The 22,366-nt window shown below is 38.1% G+C and overlaps 1 protein-coding gene and 1 pseudogene across 1 annotated transcript; one reads left to right on the top strand and one right to left on the bottom strand.

The window, feature by feature from the left end:
- Nucleotides 1–673: 673 nt before the first annotated feature.
- LOC133994168 (tripartite motif-containing protein 16-like) lies at nucleotides 674–2,656 on the bottom strand (annotated as a pseudogene).
- Nucleotides 2,657–4,313: 1,657 nt separating this feature from the next.
- LOC133993799 (tubulin-specific chaperone cofactor E-like protein) lies at nucleotides 4,314–20,174 on the top strand. The gene is made up of 9 exons (XM_062432888.1): nucleotides 4,314–4,355; nucleotides 5,532–5,627; nucleotides 9,497–9,636; nucleotides 11,639–11,781; nucleotides 13,216–13,397; nucleotides 14,477–14,733; nucleotides 14,844–14,970; nucleotides 15,070–15,186; nucleotides 18,989–20,174. The coding sequence occupies exons 3-9, from the start codon at nucleotides 9,507–9,509 to the stop codon at nucleotides 19,356–19,358; spliced, it is 1,326 nt and encodes a 441-aa protein (XP_062288872.1). The 5' UTR covers nucleotides 4,314–4,355; nucleotides 5,532–5,627; nucleotides 9,497–9,506; the 3' UTR covers nucleotides 19,359–20,174.
- Nucleotides 20,175–22,366: the final 2,192 nt, after the last annotated feature.

Raw genomic sequence — 22,366 nt, 5'->3', positions numbered from 1 at the left:
TACAGCGTTTTGGTGGAAGAGTGTCAACATACAAGTTAATCTATTAAAAACTGCATTTGTAAAGTCTGGAGTCAGTAAGAACACAAAATGAATGTAAATGGTAACATGTGTATTACTGCCATCTGGTGGCAATATGGGGTAATCATATTCTACTCTTAAAATTACTGTCAAGTATTTCTATTGCATATAATTCTAAATAAAGAAGAACCTTTAACTGATTAAGTTTAGCAGAAGGGCACAAATACATAAAAATGACTTTATGTATTTGATCAGATGATGGAAACTCTATTCTACGTCTTCCATTTACATGTTGTAAGTGTTACACCAGTTTATAAATCAATGTAAAAACCTTTTTGCATCCAGTTCCCCTTCATATTACATGGAAAGCCAAATAGTAACACCAAAGAGTTCCCATCTAAATATTCAGAATATATTTATGCTATTTGGAATTTAATGGATTTTTTGTTTGTTTTTTTGTTTTGTTTATTGTTTGTTCTTGTTTATTAAAGTTTTTGTTTTAAGCAAAAATGTATTTCCAATGCAATCATTAACAAGCTGCGGATGTTTGAGTTATTTTGTTATGCTGCATTGTCATTTATAATATTTATAATATATAATAGTATCAAAATAAGTGAAACTCAAAGCTATTTTATTGAAATTACATTGTCAAGAACAGAAGTTACATTTGTGCAAATGAAAAAATAAACTCAGCAGATCCCGCAGGTCACAAAAGGCAGTTTTCTACAGATTTAACACCTCCACCAAATGATATTTAAACAAACCACCAAAAAATCAAAGTTAAGAGAATAGGTCTAAGCACTGAAAACAGATTTGTGCATCAGAAATTAGTTCTTCTTTCCTCTCCCATTAATCATCACGCAAAAATGAAGAAATACAAACACAGAACCTGACAGATGAAATCTAAAATGGTTTCTGTCTATTTGACTTTACAGAATTATGTTGTACCTCCACAAGGATTATCAAGCCAAACTCCAGCATAGAGAGGTTCAGTGAATGTGGTCTGGACTCTGTGGAGGAGAGTCATGGTTTCAGAGACGCTGTAGAAGGACAGAATACCTGCTGTGTGATCCAGGTACACTCCGACTCTGGAGGACTGAGGACCTGAGACGGGAGTTGAGATGCTGTTGAACAAAAACGTATAACTGTTATTTTTACAATCTAGCGCCCAAGATTGTCATTTTGGCCAAATTTAATCCCTGCTCTGCTCATATTCTTGTATGCGACTGCTACATAAACTCCTTCCCCACTCCACTCCACCTCCCAGTAACAACGTCCAGTCAGACTCTCTCTACTCAGGATCTGCCACCATCCAGTGAATCTGTCTGGGTGACTAGAGTAAGACTGTTCTTTATGCATGGATGTTACTTTTCTGTTCCCCTCAGATAATAACAGCCGTGTGTGTGCTGTGTTTGGATCCAGTGTGATTTCGCATGAATATTTTAAAAACTCTGTTTTTGAATTAGACAGTAAAACGTCAACTTCAGTAACTGTCAGTGAGATGTTTGTCCATTTCTCTGTCAGGATGTCCTGTAGTTTATCTCTGAGCTCTGACACAGCTGCTGTTACATCCTCAAAGTATCTCAGAGGACGGATATTGATGCTGGATGAATCTGTAGATTCACTGAGTTGTGACAGTGAGGGGTAGTTGTGTAGAAACTGGTTGTGATCCTCTGTGTGTGAGAGTTGCTTCAGTTCAGCATCTTTCTTCTTCAGCTCAGTGATCTCCTGCTGCAGCTTCTCCTGAAGCTCTTTGACTTGACTCATCTCAGTTTCTTGCTGGGATCTGATCTGCTGCTTCACATCACAGCTTCTTTTCTGGATGAGACGGATCAGCTCAGTGAAGATCTTCTCACTGTCCTCCACTGCTTTATCAGCAGAGAGACTGACAGCCTTCACCTCCTGTTGAAGCAGCTTCACATCTTTCTCTCTGTCCTGGATTCTCTGCTGGATGTTTTGTCGACTCACCTCAAGCTCTCTCTGCTTTTCAGTCCTTTCTGCTGCAGCTGAGACTGTGTCGTGGCCTTTATGTTCCTCCACACAGCAGAGAGAACAGATACTCTGCTGATCAGTACGGCAGAAAATCTTCATCACCTCATCATGACGAGAGCAGATGTTCTCCTGGAGCGTTTTGGAGGGTTGGACCAGCTTGTGCTTTTTAAATGGACCTGCATCATAATGAGGCTGGAGGTGTTTCTCACAGTAAGAGGCCGGACAATTCAGGCAGGACTTGAAGGCTTTCAGCTTTCTCCCAGTGCAGACATCACAGGCCACATCTTCAGGTCCAGCATAGCAGTGATCAGCAGGAGCAGCTTGGAGTCCAGTCTTCTTCAGCTGCTCCACTAAAGCTGCTAACATGATGTTTTTACCCAGGACAGGCTTCGGTGTGAAGGTCTGCCTGCACTGAGGGCAGCTGTAGATCTTCCTCTGATCCTCCCCATTCCAATATGTTTTAATACAGCTCATGCAGTAGCTGTGTCCACAGGGAATAGTCACCGGATCCTTCAGTAGATCCACACAGATCGAACAAGAGAAGGTTTCCCGGTCCAGCTGAACTCCTTTCTCTGCCATTTCAACTCTCAGTGGCAACGACTGTCTGACTTTCTCTTTCTCAGAAGTGAAACTAGTTTGAGCTCTGATCTAACAGCATTAGGCTGACAGCTCATTGTACTTCAACCCATGTTGGTTAAACCCATCTTTAAAACTGTAGATCTGAAGGGGAGGGAACAAGGAAATGTGTTTGAGAGCAGGAAGAAGAGGGAGGAGTTATCAAATTGTGATTCATTCCAGGAAGAGGAGCAGTTTGAGAGAGACGATAGAAACATAGTTAAATATTAAAGAGACAAGACAAACATCAATTTATAGACTTAAAAGTTCAAAGTATAGTAATATACAAACAACTGCACTTAAAAATAACTTAGCAGCTAGAGTCATTTATCTTTATCTTAGTAGATGTTGCACATACAAAACAAAACAGACCTAAAAAGAGAGTGAATGTTAATTTACATTTGTCAAGTGGACAGAAACATGACTGCAGATTAATGCTAATGTTGCCTCTTGTCTGCTGGATGAGTAAATTGGTAACTGTTTGGTAACATGTTCACCACATCCTCTTTATAAGGTGATAATACTGTATTCTGCCAGTGATGTTTACAGTGTGCTCTGCTGCCCCCAAGTGGTCAAAATGATGTATTTAATGCAGGTTAGAAAAAAACACTTAAAGTTCCCTTATTTCGTATTTGTTTATTTATATAGATAGAAGAAACATGTAATAAGCAGTTTATAAAAAATGTACTAATAACTTTCCTTGGTCTAGCTCCACTTTGCATTTCTGAACTCCTCACGCCTAAAAATTGTAAGGCTACTAAATTAAATGACCAAATATGAGTATGCACATTTCTGAATGTTTTGGCAGATATAAGGCTGCTTTGTAAAAATAAAAGTATGTCTAAACCAGTGTCCCAGGTTACAAAATCCACAATTCTGAAACTTCTGAGTCCAATACCTTAAATTGTCTTCTGATTTAACAAGAAAACATCCTTCATGATGGTTTTAGGTGTTGATATCATGTACTGGATTCATATGTAAATAGGGTAAACAAGTCAGAATTGCAAAGTGTCCCACATTACCCTAATCCACCCTAATACTAATACTTATATACTATTATTCAGGGGCGATTCTAGGATCAGTGGCGTCAGCTCCTAATGAGAAGTTGACATAAAATGTGCTGCAAGTGTTCAAACCCCCTGCTAAACTACTCATTTCACTAGATAACGCAAATTACAACAAGAAATATTAATACATAGTAGAGTGGTCTACTATTTTGTATAATAAGAATGGTTCAGAATAAACAATCACAGATTTCTACAGAGAGGACTCTAAGATAGTTAATAAACGCTGAGGGAAACACAATAATAATGACAGAGTACATTAAACCTGTTAAAATAAAACCAACCATCAGACGATCTCGCAAGATAATACAAAAAATTAAAAAAACAATAATATTTTATTTATTTTTAGGGGTACTGAGATAAAAGGGTGCTGCATCTCTAAAACGTGTCTAAAATCGCCACTGCTTTTATTTATGTAAGATTTTTCTTGCAGGACTCTACTTTTAAATTTAGTTTTAGTTTTTTTACATTCATTACATTGCTGTATTGGTACTTTTACTTAAATAAAAAATGTGAGTTAAAAAAAACCACCCCCCCCCCCCCCCCCCCCCCTCGCTCTCTAACAAGACATTTAAACTACGTCACTTCCGGCGAGGTAGGTGTGTCTTAAACCGTCAACTAACTGAAGAACAACAAAAACAAACACGGAGGGGTTCCGGGGGGACGGTGAGTGCCAAGTCTCTTACATATATATACCGTAAAAACTCAGTATCAATGCATGTGGGGGGTTTCTAGGGAGGTCATCACATTATCTCGACACTGAAAAACTCATCATTACCATTGCATTATATTTATATATATATATATATGTGTGTGTGTGTGTGTGTGTGTGTGTGTGTGTGTGTGTGTGTGTGTGTGTGTGTGTGTGTGTGTGTGTGTGTGTGTGTGAAGGTAAGGTTAGCCACAGCGATGCAGAGCTTGGTGTAATATAATAGTTAACCCCTCCTGCAGCTTTTATAAAATGTCGATTTCTTTAAGGTTCGTTGTTTTTCAGTATTTTCGTCTTTGCAGGAGAGCAGGCCTCGGATGTTCTGCAGAAAATCACTAAATTAAACCTATCCGTGTTTGTCAGCGAGTGTAAATAACATATATATTAAGATATTTTACCGTTTATGAATCTACATGGATCGCTTTTCAATTCGGTTTTAATATATAGATTAATATGTTTGTTGTTTTCTGTAAAACTGGACATGTTTATCTGATAAGTTTGGCTTTTGACGCCTTGGAAGTAGCTACCGACAGAGGGCAGTAGTGAGCAGTATCAGGAGTTTATTTACTTAATAAATGCACATTTTAGCAACAAGGCAATTCAAATTTAATTATATAAATAGTTCAATGCATTGAGAGATTATACAAAAGGAGACACACCTCAAAATGACACTATAATACAAGCAAAAACAGACAATGAAAGAGCCAACAGTTTAGCTTTTAAAGAAAAATAACTTATTGCTTGATTTGTTTGCAGGATTTAAAAAGGCTGAAAAAAACAAACAAACAGCCAATCTATGAAAGGTAGAAGTATAATTGTAACTGTAATATTATATGGAGTTTTTCCCCCTCTCCATAATGGGGAACATGTTTACTAGACCATTTTTACTAAGAAAGATGTCTATCTTGTCCCTGCCTTAAACCCAGCTGTCACTCCACCTTTATTTTGTCAGCCTTACATAATGCAAGTTTAAAAAAGGCAGTTTTTCATGGTATAATGTTTTTTCATCCATATAAAGCTGGTTAACTGTTTATATTTGCATGCATGTATTTTAAATAGATTTTCACTTATCTCCAAACACTGTTTAGCTCCTTTTTTCTTTTTTTGAGTCTCCTCTTCTTGTTTCATTCCAGTTCCGATCAACATTTTCTCTCTCCGGTGGGAAGAAAGCATGTGATCTGATGTGTTGTTGAAAACAAGCTTTCCTTTTGGTCTCTGCCACATCAGAGGTAAGAATCAAGGGATCTGTGAAATGAGAAACTATCTATGACAGAAACATCAGACAGAGTCCGGACGCGACGCTCAGTCATTTGGCAAACGCAGCACCTCAGGTGGGCCGAGTTTATAGATGATCATCAGACCCCGTTTGTCTGAAACTGATAGCGCTGATCAGAGTTGAAGAGAGACTGTGAGTCCTGGCACCTGGATGCTGTGTGTAGACAGACATGTTTGAGGTTATAACAGTTAAAACTATCATCTTTGTAGGCTAATTGATTAATGCAACAAAAAAACTGGAACATTTAGTTTTTTTTTTACTATACTGAACTTACAATACTGTTAATACTTTTGTTATAACGTTAATTTCTAATGTTTCTTCCACTGCTGCTGCTGCTTTTTCTACTGGACAGGACGTTAGTATGTTTTAGATTTGGTTGGCAGGCTGGCAACAAGCCATCAGCTGTTAGTTACCAAAGATGACTGAATGGTCTGTGTATTTTAATTATTTATAATTGGAGTGATAGGAGTCCTGTGTCCTTGTTTTTTTTACATTTTATTTTTATTCCTCATACGTCATTAATGGAAAATTAAGTAGTTAAAACACACGTTGTACAACACAAATTGCCATCTGGTTTTGTGTCAAGAATACATTTGGGGCTGCAGCTGTTTGTGTCACATCTATTAATTGCATCAATTAATTATTAATGATTGTTTTTAGCCTGTAAAATTTCCAAAAATGCAGATTTTAACTTCCACCCTTTTCTCTCTTCCTCCACCTTAACAATAATCCCAGAAATTTGTGTCACAATTCTATAAAATAGGGGGAAATTAACAAGCTCCTTTGTTTAAACGGTAGATCATGAGTCGAAACTATTCGTGATGCATTCATGATTCGATTTTAAGCGATTGGGCAATTAATCAATTAGTTGATGAACAGAATATCAATCAAGCAACTATTTAGATAATCAAATAATCGTTAAGTTGGTTTTAAAAAAATCAAAAATACCATAAATGTGCTGCTCTAAGCTTCTCAAATGTGATGATTTAATGCTCTTCTTTGTCACATGTGAGAGAAAACTGAATATATTTGGGTTTTGGACTGATCTTAAGACATCATCCTTTAAATTGTAACATATTTTTTCACAATTTTATAGCACAAACGATTAATCGGGAGAAAAAAATCTGCAGTACAATATATATATATATATATGATATTTAATGCATTTGTTTCATATTTACACATCCTGGATGTCAGTATGAACAGGTGTCCCGTCTTCACTAAGAAGTGCTCTGGTGTCAGCTGTGCACTTGCTCTTGTCAGTGCTGCTGTACCTCTCACGTTTCTGCTTCTCTTGTCTCGTCAGTTGATGTCGACGGGTTATTTTTAGACCTTTTTTTTTATCATCCAGTGCACACACACACACACACAAACACACACACATACACACAAACACATACACACAGCAACACACCAAAACAAAAGAGATAGAAAAATGTCGAAAAGCAAGACTGAGTGAAAAGGTTTGAAGTGGTCGACAGTGATCTAAATCTGGTGGCCCGAGGGAGCCCTGTCAAAACCTGCACAGAGCATACGCACGTAGATACTTCTTCTTCTTCGATTTTTAAATCGAATAACAATGTTTATCTGTCTTGTCCCTGTCAAATAATCAAGTAAGTAAACACAGTTGCTCCTAACTGCAGCTACTAGTACTACAACTTCTGCTGCTTTGGAGCTTTTATTTTTTAATTGGGTTATTTTAAAAGGGAAAATGCAGATTAATAAACACTTCAAATTTAACGAAGCTCATTTTTGCAAGTTAAACAAACTATTATTACCACTACTACTGCTATTTTAGTATTGTAGTTAAACTAAATCTACTTCTAAGTAGTATGAACAGAGGTGATAGTCCTTTTCAACTAGTTTAAATCCTTTGTCTGGTTGTGAAAATCAGACTTGATGGTGTGATTTTGAATGTTGTGTTTAAAAAGCTCTTGGAAATGCAGGTCAAATTGAGGATTATTGCAAAAAAAAAAAAAGACTCCTATTACATACGAAGTGCATTTAACCCCTAAAATGCTTCAGTTAAGTTACACTGGTTAAACTGGTTACACTGGTTCAATTTTCACTGTGTTACTTACTTATGATCATACAAGTCCTTTTGCATGTTTTGGGGCTTTTAACTACAAATCTTCACCACTTAACATTTTCCTAAATAGATGTCAATCCGTACTTTTGGTGCAGGTTTATTCACACTCAGTGCAGCTTAATAAATGTCTGTCTTTAGATTTTTTTAATGTGCAAATGAACTGATCAGGGTGTTTATGGTGGGGCCACTCTGAGCTGTGCATGAAGAATATCTCCCAAAGTGCTGAGTTCACTTTTAGAAGGAACACGAGTAGCGTGTACTGTAAGTGTGTGTGATCCTTCACCTCATAGGAGATTGACAGGCAGAGCGACACTGAAGGTGCCTTGAAGGAGAAAATCCCTTCCGGAGTAAACGAAACGTGCTCACAAATGCTCCCATGTTTGCTCTCGTGGATCTGTGTTTGAGCTAATCATTACAATTACCACTGTAAGTCCTCACAATGTTACAGAGGACACTTAAATTTACTGTTACTGTCGCCTTTTATGCTTCCTGATTATTGAACGTTACCTTAAGTGCCGGCAACAGTTGCTTTTTTCAGCTTTACATGTTAATCAGTAGCTCAAAAAAGTAAAATAAAAATGTAATTAGAGCTGCAATGATTTGTCAACCAACAAAAAACTAATTGCCAAGTATTTTGGTTATAAATTAATTAATTGCATCGAGTCAAACATACTAAACATCTGCTTGTTCCAGCTCATTAGACTGATATAAGTTATTCACACTGTTGTACTGGCTCACGTGTGCTGTCATCACCATGAACACGGACACTAGTTTATTTTGAGTCGATCCCTTGTGCCATAATTACTCCCTAGTGCAACGTATCCGCAGCTAAAAATAGCCCCTAACAAATTCACTATTTATTTGCTATAAATCCATCAAATAGTCTGTGTTATTATAGTTAATTAAAGACTAAAACTTAAACTAGCAGTGAAAAAAAAACTAATTTAAAAAAAACTAAATAAAAACTACAATGAACAACGCAAAACAAACTAAAATGAAACAGAATTGCAGATAAAATCAGCTTCATTCTGGATATTAATGCAGATTATTTAAAGTGTTGCTTTTGATTTAAGCTTCAGGTGATAATTACTGAGCATTGTTAATGGTTAAAGAATAAAATAATAAAATGGCTTTGTACAATATGATACCTTTTAATAAACAGTGACTTAGTAAACCATATTTGGTATCATGTGTTCTTTCATCCTCCTCCTAATACCTGAAAAACTAAAACTAAATGAAAACTAAACTAGAACTACTTAATCACTTGTTAAACTAACTTAATTCAAACTGAAATAATTGAAAAGCTTTATTAGGATAACCCCTTCAGATGTGCCATCTTGTTTTCGAGGGGAATCCTTAACAAAATACAACACAGCAAAAACATTTAACAAAAAAAATTACATTAAAACAAAAATAAAAAATGCAACAAAAGCACTACAAACATACAGATACAGACAAGACAACATAATAAACAGCAGGGAACAATGATCATTCAGTATATAGTACAAGTGTAAATGTAAAATGAAAAAAACAAACAAACTGAGAAACTAAATAAAAATAAAAACTAATGAAAATGTCAAAACTATAATAACCCTGTAAATAGATTAAAAAAACTGACTCAAGCTTTGTATATTTGTTGTATTAAACCCACACTACTCAGTAAATAATTACTGAATAATAATTAACAAAATAAGTAAATAACTGTTGTTTTCACCCCTCTGTTTCTTGCTCAGGACTGATACAATGGAGTCCTCTGATGAAGACGAGATGCACACCTTCGTCCAAGTCATCAGTGAGAAGTACAACCCCGAGAATTTCCCCTATGGCCAAGGAGTGGTGGTCCTACCCAGCCCTCCTGGATCCCCAGTAAAAGGTGACAGATGATGATGATGATGATGCTGGGGATGATGTCAGGGTTATAACTAGGCAGACTCCAGGAACCGGTCGCACCAGCTGTTCAGAAGTTCAAACTTAGCCTAATTACAACATCGGTATTTACATAGTGGAGATTTACACGTCACTAAACGTCACACAAATAAGTTCTTACACCTTTACACCTTCTACCTGCCAGGTGGAATGACCCAACTGACAAAGCTAACATTAGCAAGAGGAAAAAATAGGTAAAATGGAATATGGTTGACACATTTCACTTAACCCTTACATACTGTTCATATTTCACAGCATCCCCTCATAATTAGTCTCTATACATAATCTCAGAACCTCAAATCATTCATGAATAACCTCATCAGTCGTTAATAAATTGGTGATTAATCCTTAATGAAGCTTTCAGACAGCAGAGAGAGTGTATTATTTAGTTTTTAGGGTTTTTTTTTTGATGGAGAAAAAATATTTACAATCACACAATATAATAACCCAATGTTACACAGCACTGGAGAACATAACGCTTTCAATTAATGACATTACATGTGAATAAAACGTGTTTTGTTTTTTTGTTTTTTTTAATAAATGTGAGTCAAACCCTCAACAAAAATGTGTATAAGCTGCACAAAAACATTTTTGTAAAGTTTAAATATTTCCATTTTTTCTATTTTCTGGGTCACATGAGGGTGAGTCATCAAATTTCTGGCTAAAAGGAAAGTTTTTAAGGTGGTTTTTTTTCTTCTCTCAAATGTAAAAAATGGTCAAATTAGACCCTGAAAAGTATAAGGTTTAAAAAAAAATACACACATTAAGGCCCGTATTTAACCGCACAAGTGCAACAACAAATGCAAGATGTCAGGTCTTAGGCGAACAGGCTGTGTGAGCGTCTCCATGCACACTGGCTATTTTAGTTTGTGTATGTGCGGCGGAGCAAAGTGTAGAACGGCTGGGTGAAGGTGAGTATAGATAAGCGGGTGTGGTGATGATGAAATACTCTGTCGGCCAGTCATATCGCTGCTCTCGCTGCTCCGAAACAGTTGTGCTAATCACCGTTAAACGTGATAAGGACACCTCAGTGAAGGGAAAGCTTGATAGCTCTAGTAGAGAATAAAAATATAGAGCTGTAAATGAGCATATCAAGCTACCTTAAAGTTTTAACGGCGCAAACTGATTTATCAAATCACGACAACGGTTAGCTGGTGCAGATTCAAAGACATAATTCATTTAATGAATCATGTTAACCCTTAGATACTGTTCATATCCTACACCCTTGCAGTATATATCCCTTCATAAAAAGTGTCTATACCAAATTGTCAGCCACAGATCTGTTTAGAAAGCATCAATAGTTGATATGACTTTATCAATAAATGTGTGATTAAACCTTTATTCATGTTTCAGAGAACAGAGAGAGTGTATTTTTTAGGTTTTAAACCACTCATTTTTGGAGAAAAAACTGCTCCTATCACACAGTATCATATCCTATTTTACCTAAGACATGAAAATATAACAAAGCAATAATGATTGAAATGTTATTTTATTGAAACTGAAAATGACAAGAACTTTATGGAGCTGTGGGGTTTATTGTATATCCATTAGAGCCATCAGTCTTCACTGCAACATCATAAAAAAAATCCTCATAAGTACTATCTTATACTATAAGTATACTATATACTAAAACCATTAACTATTCATTTAACAAAGAGACGGGTCAAATTTGACCTGGAACAGCCTCAATGGACAAACTTTTGTAGCACCTTTACAGAAGTGAAACATTTTTAAATATTTTAGTTTTTGTGCATTTTGGGCCACTTTAGGAAAAGTCATCAAATTTCAGAGTAAAAGATATTTGGGGTGTTTTTAAAGCTGTCAAATTTCAAAACTCTGCCATGACTAGTCAAAATTACAACTTGACATCATCACATAATTTTCAGTGCACACTTCCTGCATATCTTAAAAGTTCAATTAAAGGCTAAATCGAAAGTGTTTTCTTTCAGTGGAGCGCCTCTTCTTGCCCAGCATCCTGGTCCTGAACGACTGCGGGATCAAAAAAGCTGGCGAAAAGTCGGACATCGCAGCTTTCTGTGCCCATGTGGTGGAGCTGGACCTTTCCTACAATCAACTTAACGACTGGGTGGAGGTGGGTGTCTTACACAGATCTTGAAGTATTTCTCAAAAGCAAAACTAATCAGTCTCATTTATTTATTAATGTCGACCACAAGTGGTTCCGCTATTATTTAAGTCGTCATTTAAATCCAGATTTTTTAAAATTTAGATGCTTATGACTCATTCAGTAGTCGTACTTCACATCAGCTGCTGCAGAGACAATACGTGTCTGGTGACTCCTCTCTGCAAATGTCTAGACAACTAAAGCCTGTGTGGTGTGTGACTGCCAGAAGTGGGACAGGGAATAAGCTTGTGCATGGAGGCGTGTTACCAGTTTTACCACAATGAATTCTTCAGTGGCTCGTATCTATATTTCAGATTATTAAGAAGCAGTGCTGCATAAGAATTATTTCTGTGCTTCGGCGGTTTGGAATAAATTATCATAGAAAATTCAACGTTTGACCGCAGGTGTTTAATTTAACAATACTAACGATGGCTCTGTTCAATTCAAGTGTCCCAGTAAGCTATGACAGTGTGACGGTGAACCACAACAGAGGTCTCCAACCCTGCTCCTGGAGAGCTACTGCCCTGCATGTTTTAGGTATCTCTCCACTTTAACACACCGGATTTGTATAATTAACTTGTTATCAAGCCCTTTGACAAGCTTCAGCTGCCTGATAACGAGCTAATAATTACAATCGGATGTGTTAAAGTGGTGAGATACCATAAAACATGCAGGGCATTAATTCTTCAGTAACAGGGTTGGAGACCACCGCAATACAAGGAGCCTGAAAATGAAGCAGCCAAAATGAATTCAGCCATCGTTAATGTTATTATTCACACCTGTGCTTTCCCTACTGTGACATGTCACAAGTGAAAAAGGGTCCATTGTATCTGTGTGTACGCTGTGCCTGCAGGTTGTTAATAGGGATGTACAAAAAATACACATACATCAGTTGGATGTAAGCAGATAATCCCAGCTGGAGGCTGCGCCACCTGTTCCCACTCAGATTAATTGGCTCAGGAATGGTAACAGTGCCCTTATTTATTAATAGATGGGTGTGCATGATTGTATAGACGTTTAGTGATATTATGATTTGTGGTTGGATCTTTCCATTCGGTGAGTTTTGCAGTTGTTAATCAAATAAAAGCAAAAGCTAGAGCTTGATGTTGGAAACATACTGTAGAAAGGGAGATTTGCATTTCTTTTTTTTATTTATTATAAAGCAGGTGTAGGTGCTATAAATACTGTGAAAGTGTCAACACGCTCAGTCCACAGAGAAATGCACACAACCCATATACAGAAACGGTGAAGTCCTTTAAACAAGATTATGGAAGCTCATATAAAGCACTCCCAAAAAAATGATTAAACCAAATCAAAGTTCTATGTTTTGTATATAATCAGTGTTCTTTGTAAAATTTCCTTTTTTGTGTCTTTATTTTAATATGAATACCTGTGGGTCACCAGATCTCCACCATCGTTTCCAACATCCCCCACCTGGACTTCCTGAACCTGAGCATGAACCCTCTGACCGGCGTAGAGCTGGAGCCCAGCATGGCCGACGTTTTCTCTCGAGTGCGACGACTCGTCCTCAACAATACGCACGTCAGCTGGGACACCGTGCACACGCTCACACGACACACGCCGGAGTAAGTGATGAAACATGTCTGTCGTTGTCTGTCGTTGTGATGTTGATGGAAAGCACTGAACAGACCAACAGGCACAACACAACCCTTCTTTCCACGTCTATATACAACCATACTGATCACATCAAAGTTAGAAACACACTAACAGAGCTCAAAGCAACATTTAAGCAGTCTTACTAAACCCTGACAACAACAATTTGGCAATCTTCTTATTTGTCACTGTTAACAAATCCCACGAAAGACCAAAATTACAAATTAATTGTTCCTACTAACAAGTACTGTGTGTGTGTTTGTGTGTCTGTCTGTGTGTGTGTGTGTGTGTGTGTGTGTGTTTGTGCATCCGAATCCTGACATAATTCATTCTCTCAGCTCTATTGTTGTCCAAAAACTATTATAAACACATCAGTGACTCACACGGTTGCGCTGAGCGACATTTTCCTTAATTACATTTTAAACCCACATGCACCATCCTGCTACTGCCAATACTGATCAGAGCACCAAATGTGTATTAATCCACTGCTAAAAATAGTCCCCTACAAATACGTCTATGCCTTACGTATTTACTCGGCTGTTTTTGGAAATGATTTTTTTTTTAAACCCCAACGTAAGTTTTCAACCACAAAGAGCCAGGAGATGCTCAGAACTGTCATTTTTGCAGAAAACATATTAAATGAAGAATGTTTTATTTTAAGCCTACTGTATGTTTCTCACACTTTTAACAATTTACTGTATCTCTTCATCCAAATTCACCTCTTCACTGTAGCCTTTAACTCCCTTTTACGCCATCTTCACACTAATGCACGATTGAACTTCTTTTAAAATGTTGTATTTTACTTAATTTTATATATTCTATTTATTCTATGTCTTAGATACTTTTACTATCTACTTTTTAAATTATTTCTTTCATCTTTGTTCTTTTTTTAACATTGTTTTATTCTCCTTTGAGGCCCTTTATATGTGTAGCACTTGTTGCATGTATTTCTTTTGTTGTAAAGCACTTGAGCTGCATTTCTAGTGAGAAAGGTGCTATACAAATACAGTTATTATCGAGTTACACAATTATTATCATTATTATTATCCAGGCTGGAGGAGCTTTTCCTGTGCCTGAATGACTACAACACTGTGTCAGACACCGAGACGTCCTGCCCGTCGCTACGCCTGCTGCAGATCACAGACAACCAGCTGCAGGAATGGGCAGAAGTGAGGAAGTTTGGGGTGATGTATCCCAGTCTGAGCACACTGGTCCTGGCCAATAACAGCGTGGCCTGTGTGAGCGACACTCAGGAAACACTGCAGCGCCTCTTCCCCAACCTATGCAGCATCAACCTCAACAACTCAGGTCTTGAGAGAGATAACAGAAGACCGTGCACATTTTTATCTGTCATTGTCACTTCATGGTGTGAACAAGTATTCAGTGTAACCCTAAACCTCTGATGTTCTGTTATTCAGGGCTTAGTAAGTGGGAGGACATTCAAAGGCTGAATTTTATCCCTAAGCTGAAGGAAGTCAAAGCGAAGGGGATTCCTTTATTGCAGCCTTACACCACCCACGAGAGACGTAGCCTCCTTTTAGCACAGTAAGTCCGAACATCCACATCAAATCTTTATTGCCCTTCGATCGATCTTCATATTTCCAAATGAAAAGTCATATTTTTTTGCTCCGCTGTTGCCTGCAGGCTGCCGTCTGTGGTGGTGCTGAATGGGGGCGCGGTGTCTCATGGAGAGAGAGAGGATGCTGAGAGGTTCTTCATCAGGTACTACCAGGACTGTCCAGAACAGGAGCTTCCTGAGAGGTACTCAAACATAAGCATGTGTTATACACACACACATACGCATACTTCTCACTTTACACCTAATTTTAAAGCAGGTGTATTTAGTGATGAAATAGCTGGTATTGTATTTCCTTAACACCCAGAAGAAAGGGCAGCATGGTGCTTCAATACCACCAGAAGTAAAAGAATAACAGACAGTAGGGAAATTTTGCTTAGACTTTTTAGAACCAATACCAATCACAGAGAGCTTAAAGTCGAACTAGAGTCATTTCCAAATTTAGAAGGACTGAAAATTAAAAATTAAAAACATGTTTTTCCATGATTGTATTCTTGAAAGAACAGCTTGGTTGGACACGCGTGTGGAGGAGAGTGTTCAAAGGTGTTGCCACAGCGGTGACACAGCAAAATATAATCACCTGAGGAATGCGTTGTATTTGATGTCAACAATAGGACTGCAACTAACGATCGTTTTAAGTATCAGTTACACTGGTGATTATTTTTTATTTTCGATTAATCGATCAGTTTTTTTTAAATGTTAGTAAATGGTTAAAAATGTCACTGTTCCCCAAATCCTCATCTGACAATCTGTGATCAGAGAATTTTGATAATCGATAAATTGGTGCAGCTCTTTGTCCCAATGCTACAGAAGCAGGTAATGTTGCATGTCAAATTCAAGTACAAAATATACAATCTTTATATTGTATATTAAATCCATTATTTTACTATGTAGCTAGGACTTTTTATGCTTTGTATTAATAAGGAGAGACTAAATATACTGTATAACACAATATAATTCAACAGGACCACAAAGTAAAGCCTCAAAATGACCAAAAACTGAACAATTTTAACTAAAACTGAACATTATAACCTTTATGAAGGTTGGATTATACGGATTTAGTCTTGACATAGACTGCATTTAGCTCGGGCAACCGACTGTTCAACCTAACTTGGTATAAATGACACAGTAGCTCAAGGATGGCTTAAATATTTATTTATACAATATAAAGAAAAGTAAATCAAATATTTGTTATATTTTTGGTTAGGAACGGCCTATCAATATCAATATATTCAATTTATGATTTAGCCTCCATATTGGAAGTCACAGCAGACGTAGAATAGACTTCATGCATTGATTGACGCTGAGACACGCAGGTATTTAACCCCATTATACAGTCTGATTTATCATAATCTTTCCTCTCTCACAGGCTTTTGAAGGAGAGTTAAAGATTTCAGCATCTCAAATCCATAAACATCGCTGCCAGCCGTTAATAGCCCGCATCAGTGAAAAGCTAAAATATTAAGCAGCAAGTGTCGACATGTGTTCCCACTTAGAGGATTCTTACCTGAACACCTGTAAAGTTGGAACAATAGCGACAAACCCTGTGCTTAGTCGTCAGTACTTTTACAGTATGAGATACAATTTTTTTTTGTTTTGTTTGGCACAAATAATTGCCCACACTATTCACCGACTGCATTCCACTTAACCTCAGCAGAATGTCGGGGAGGGATTTGTGAAGGAAGGTGTAGTCCCTGACTTGGGGGGGAAACTAACCTTTGGGAGACAATGCCACCAGTCTCTCCCTGCTCAATGACTCCTTTGTGCTGCAAATTCTCTGATTGGAAAACTGATACAAAAGGTAGCAGGTTGATTTTTTTCTTCTTTTTTTAAATGTATACACCTACTCTTGTCAACTACAAACCTTAAGTTGGGAGATTGATTTGTTTTCTGATGTCAGAGGAACTTGCGAGAACCCAGATGCATTTCGTGATCATGATGTGTGCTTCTGAAGTCGTGTTGTGTCCATCATGCATCAAGACATTTTTACTGAACACCACGCTCATTTCCCCTCCACGTGAGCCGTGTGTTCGTAGTCTTGGTACAGAGCCAGGTTCTCAGTGTAAATCCGAGGTTTTGGGGGGGATCACCATGACTGCATGAGGGGTGTTGTGGGGTTGTCGGACACGCTCAGTAAGCAGCGAATGCACCGCTATCCCCTTTCCTTTTCGGATGGGGCTGTGGCCTTGCTTACCCCCAGAGATCAGAGCTTGCAGGGCGGGTCGCAGCCTCTCAGGTGAACAGATCTGACATGGTCTGGCTTTGAGTAACCATAAACGCAGCTTCAAACCATAAATCAGACTGATTTCAGAGATCAGAGATTGATTGAAAAAAAGAAAATTGGATAATCTGGGAGTGCGGTAGAGGGTCAGCAGTACTAAGAATCTTCCAGGCCTAGTTCCAAGTGTTTTGATTAAGAAACAGACATAAAAAAGAAGGAAATGTGTTGGCTGGAGAGGAAGGATTAGTTGCATGAAAAAGAGAGAAATCTGAGAGTCAGCGTATCCAGTAGAATAAGTAGAGAGGGAATGAGAGGGGGGGCTTAAAGGAGACCGGGCCTGGAACAGAGGACATTGAGGGTCAGTGTGGGAGGTGAAGTGGGGAAATCAACATTTTAACTTTTTGAAGCAGGTCATCTTTCAACAAGAGGTCCGTCGCAATGAGAGAATGAGGTGGGATGAAACGCCAAAAAAAAAAAAAAAGAAGGCAGCTAAGATCTGGTGTAGATAGTATCTGCATTAGCTCCAAAAGCTTTTATTTCTGTTACTACTTTACTGTCCATTATTGAAGAATGCTGGAAAGGACAATAGGAATGCTGGCTTGTTATCACCTGCCGCATTGTTTGTCCCATTATACCATGCTTACCATCTTAAATGAAGCCTTTTAGCTAAATGGCCTCTCTCAGAATGGCACTTTGTGCGCCGTGGCCTAAGAGGAGAATTCCCAGGGCGTACCACCAAGTTTTGGCCAGAAACCCCAGGCCAGGGGATTGGCTTTGTGGGGACGTTTTTGGAGAGGGAAGGGAAATTGCTTTGATTGGCCCAGCTGTTACAGTAGCTTTGAAAGCACAAGACCTTTTCTCCTGGATTTTATTTAATCGTTCCTGGGTCCTTATCTCGAACATGCATTCCCCGGAGGTGGCAGAGAGCTTTCTCACGGCAAGTGAGAGGCAGAGAACTCAGTGTTTCTCTGCTGCCTGTTAAACACACACACTCCAGGCTGGTTTTAATGCTAATTTTTTTTAAGTTTGCATGTAAAATAACCCTGAGTGGAAATACTGACTGAGGTTAGCATGTTGAAAACGGGAAAATGTAATAAAAAAAAACGGTTGGAAAAAGTTTTTTTTTAAAGAGAGCGCCACACGGTTGCTGTGTCTTGCTCGATAGACGTAACATGTCATACTTCTACTCACCGTTTAAGGCCTCCACTCTACCAGAAAGAAGAAAAAAAGTAAAAATGAATGGAGGGGTGGATGTAACTTCAATGTCCCAGGTTTAAGTCCAGACAGTCTATATTGCCATTCTGGCGTGATGTATAAAAAATCATTTAAAAAAACACGCACACACATAAATGCAATCTTAGGTGGGAAGCATCAGTGAAATGCCATGATGTATCATTCATTTATCATCATTGAGTGTTCTCCATAAATTAAGTCGTACCATCACATCTTTTTAAATAGATTCACATGAAGGTAATTAGTGTAAACACTTGGATTCATATTTTATTTTGGGGAATTTTCAGGAATAAGGCGTAGGAGTAGTTGAACATTTTGAGAATGCTTATTTATTGTATGTAAAAGTTAAGTAAGTAAGTTATGTAAAACACAGTTACACTTGTACACATATACATATGCAGCAAAAACCCTCAAATGAAAACATATGTTAAGAATTTTTCCCATCTTCACAGAAATCTTCTCACCTACTTGTCACTCACTCGTCTTTAGAGCAAATAATAGCAAAACCCTTCATCAGCTCTGCTCTCTCCCAGGTATCACATCCTTGTATCCAAGTATGGTCAGCTGGCCCCGCTTGCAGAGGTGGACCTGCGACCCCGCTCCACCATGGTGGATGTTCGCTGGGGTGAGAGGGTTGAGGCGGTCAGCCTGCGTCTGGAGCAGACGGTGGGAGACCTGAAGAAACACCTCAAAACTCTGCTGCAGCTGCCCACCAACGGAATCAGGCTCTTTTACATCAACCGGGAGATGTGTTCAGTACTTGGACCTGAGGAGTTGAGGTGCGGCTGCCGGGCCCTCCACTCCTACAGAATTCGAGATGGGGATGAGATACTAGTGGTGCCCAAAGTCAAAAGCCGCTGCAGCTCCTCAGGGGGGTCAGGGGGCTCTGTGGTTTTTGATTGATGGGACTTCAGGAATTTTAGATAATGAACACTTACTGGATACTAAACTTTGACTTGAGCCTCTTTTTTTTTTTTTGAGTAAAATAAGGTATATTGCAGCCTTGAATGTAAAGATGTTTGCTGTCCACCATATAGATCAAATATATACAATATTCTATTTGCACATAGTTGTTCCACATTTACAAAGATTTATCTAAAGTATTCCAGTCGCACATTTTTGTGATTGAGTTGCTTTTAGCTGAGACTACAGTTTACATCTCATTTCTGAAAAGTTTTATATAAACAAACACGGTGCGAATAGTCTCTCAAAAGAGGAAAAAAAAAAGCTGCCATCATTTCCAGTCGAAAATGCATAAATTGCACATTCATTTTAGAGCTAAAACCACTTTTTAATTAGAGTATTTTGTCTGATTAGATCTGAGATTAGGTCTGAGATTGTAGGACTTGCTTGCCTGACTTGCTGGTGACACTGCTGCACCATGCATAAAGAATAAGGTAATGTATTAGTATTTATATTCAGGTGAAAATTGGGTGAAAGGAAAACACAAACCTTCGGATGGAAATTGGGTTTAAAATCCACGAGCATCTGTGTTTTTACATTCTGTAGTTTCAATTGCGTTTTCTTAGTGACTTGCTGGCTTTGCTGCAGCATAATCAGCAGCTCTTATATGTTCTTTGAGACCCGTTAACAGCAAACTGTGAATGGTGTTCTCTGGCAGCAGTGAAGAGTTCAATGTTTAATGTCTGTGACTATGCAATTTGGGTGAAAGTTTATGGGTGTTGGTACTGCCAAGTGTTTGCATTGCAAAAAAAGAAACTTCTTCATGTTGGAAAAAAAAAAATTACCGTTTTTTAACCATTATTTTGCCAGAGTAGATTTGCTAATTAGACTTGCTGTTTTCAAGGAACACAAATCTTTTCCCATTTCTTCCTATTTCAAATCCCTCTCTTTTCACATGACTCTTGATAGCAGTGAAATATCCTGGGATAACCCTCGAAGTGAAATCTCAAGGATAACAGAGCACATGGCTGCCGCTCAATCAAGACGCCCTGGCAGAAAGATGAGACAAGTTGTAGGTGAGCTCGGCTCTGGGACGGAGAAAAGAAGGAGTGTAAGACACTCAAGTTACTGCAGGTCTTCTAGCTGTCCAGGCCATGAATGGAACAGCTCTCTCTCTTCTGCAGAGGCAGCTGAGAAACGTTGAGGCCCGGTCTGTATGGAAACCACACACCAGTTGCTGTGTCATGGACACTTTGACTGCATTTAGGTTAGAATAGGTTCACCCAACAGGCTCTCACCCCTCACCTGTTCACCTCCATCTCTCCTTCACATCCGTCTCACAAGCACTTTTAGTGTTCTGCTGTTTCACGGGACGGGGGGTTAATGAACTTTTCCAGTGGCTCACATTGGCATTGATTTTCATGACAGACATTGGGAGAACTTGGAAATGACACCAGGATCACTTTTCTGTAGGCTGCTTTTAAAGAAATTGCTGTGTGCAGTTTGTTAAAATTTGTCAAATTCTAAGCCAAACCTTGAGCCTTTTCAAGAGGATTTATATAGCTTCATACAAGGAATCACTCTGGTTTCCTCCCTTTATCCAAAGACAGACAGGTCAGGTTGACGGAGACATTAAATTAAATTAAAACTTGAATGTTTGTTTGGATCTTTTCACGCCCCTTGCTCAACGTATGCTTGGATAGATTTCAGCACACCTGAGCCTAAACAGCTCAAACATGTTGAGATGTGTGTTGCAACTGTATACAGTGTATAGAAAATCGGGATCAACTGCATGTTACCATAAAACCAAAACTAAAAGGTCGAGCAGGTCTTTTAAAAGTCTCAATGCTGTAAGACCTTAAATACAAAAGAGTTTATGTAAGGAGGTGCTAGGTGAAGTGCTTGTGTCAAAGATGTATGATATAGTCAGTGATTAGAGCTGCCTGTATAAAGTGTTTCTCTCTCATACACGTCTATACAAACTATACCTTCCAGTGAAATTTAATGTTTTTGTTACAGACAAAAAGAAAATGTGTCAAGGTGCTGTCGTCCTGTAGGAGCCTTACAGTGCCGTCTGGATCACTCCTCTGACACAGACTTGCTTTGTGTAGTAGATAACTGGAGATCTCTTTTGGGTGTTTTTTCCTGTACTGTCTTGACTCACTTGCATTTGTATTATGTTATGATTGCGTGCTTTACATGGGAAGTAATGGGATGATGGTGAAGTGGATTGCCGTAAGGTTTTGGTTTGCATATTCTGATATTTCTTTGATATGTTTGATTAAAAATGTCAGCGTGCATAAGATGTGTCATTTCAGGGAAACTGTGTCATTTATGGGCATTTGTAGTTTTGACATTTTAAAATATAATTTGTGCTCTTGTCACCCTCACCTCTATCTTCCAGTTATACCAAATGCAGAGGTTATTTACAGATGTAAAAAAAATTATATAAGAAAAGAGATAACTGCTAATCTGTAATACACTTTGCCTTGCGCTGTTAAGAATATGGTATTTAATTTATGTCACATTTGCTCTCTAGTTTCTTACATGTATCATGGTATTTTTAAAGGTAAACTCTTGTTTTCTTTCTTGAACTCATAATGCCATTTCCACACCTGTACTGTATAATGGTGTTTTCACTTCTATTAAAGAAATAAATTATAATTATTCCATTTTATTGTAGTATTTTTAAATTAAAAAAAGCTCTCAGCTAGTTTAAATGGACATCTAATTTAAGTCTGCAGTTATACCCACATGATGCACTCTTCTCAGACATGCTATACTCTGCCCTCTTTTGTGCATTGCCATTCTCACCTCTGCAATTGGTAAAGTACAGCATGAGTTTTTGCTAAAAGTCTTGTTTCTCTCTTGGCTTTACTTGAGCACAATGGCGCTGAGCTAATGCTACATTTACATTGTGCCGTGTAGAACTAAACAATGATTTACCAAAGTTATTGCAACTTATGTGAAGGGAACATGAATGCACCAAATTTGATGGCAATCCATTC

The sequence above is a fragment of the Scomber scombrus genome, chromosome 14 (assembly GCF_963691925.1).
Source record: "Scomber scombrus chromosome 14, fScoSco1.1, whole genome shotgun sequence".
NCBI classification, from domain to species: Eukaryota; Metazoa; Chordata; class Actinopteri; order Scombriformes; family Scombridae; genus Scomber; species Scomber scombrus.
This window is presented reverse-complemented; position numbering and strand designations above follow the sequence as displayed.

Coding starts and splice junctions, on each gene's coding strand:
- LOC133993799 (XM_062432888.1), top strand. CDS start 9,507: ATGGAGTCCTCTGATGAAGACGAGATGCACACCTTCGTCCAAGTCATC. Junction 14,971..15,069: donor CGTAGCCTCCTTTTAGCACA/GTAAGTCCGAAC, acceptor TGTTGCCTGCAG/GCTGCCGTCTGTGGTGGTGC. Junction 15,187..18,988: donor GAACAGGAGCTTCCTGAGAG/GTACTCAAACAT, acceptor GCTCTCTCCCAG/GTATCACATCCTTGTATCCA.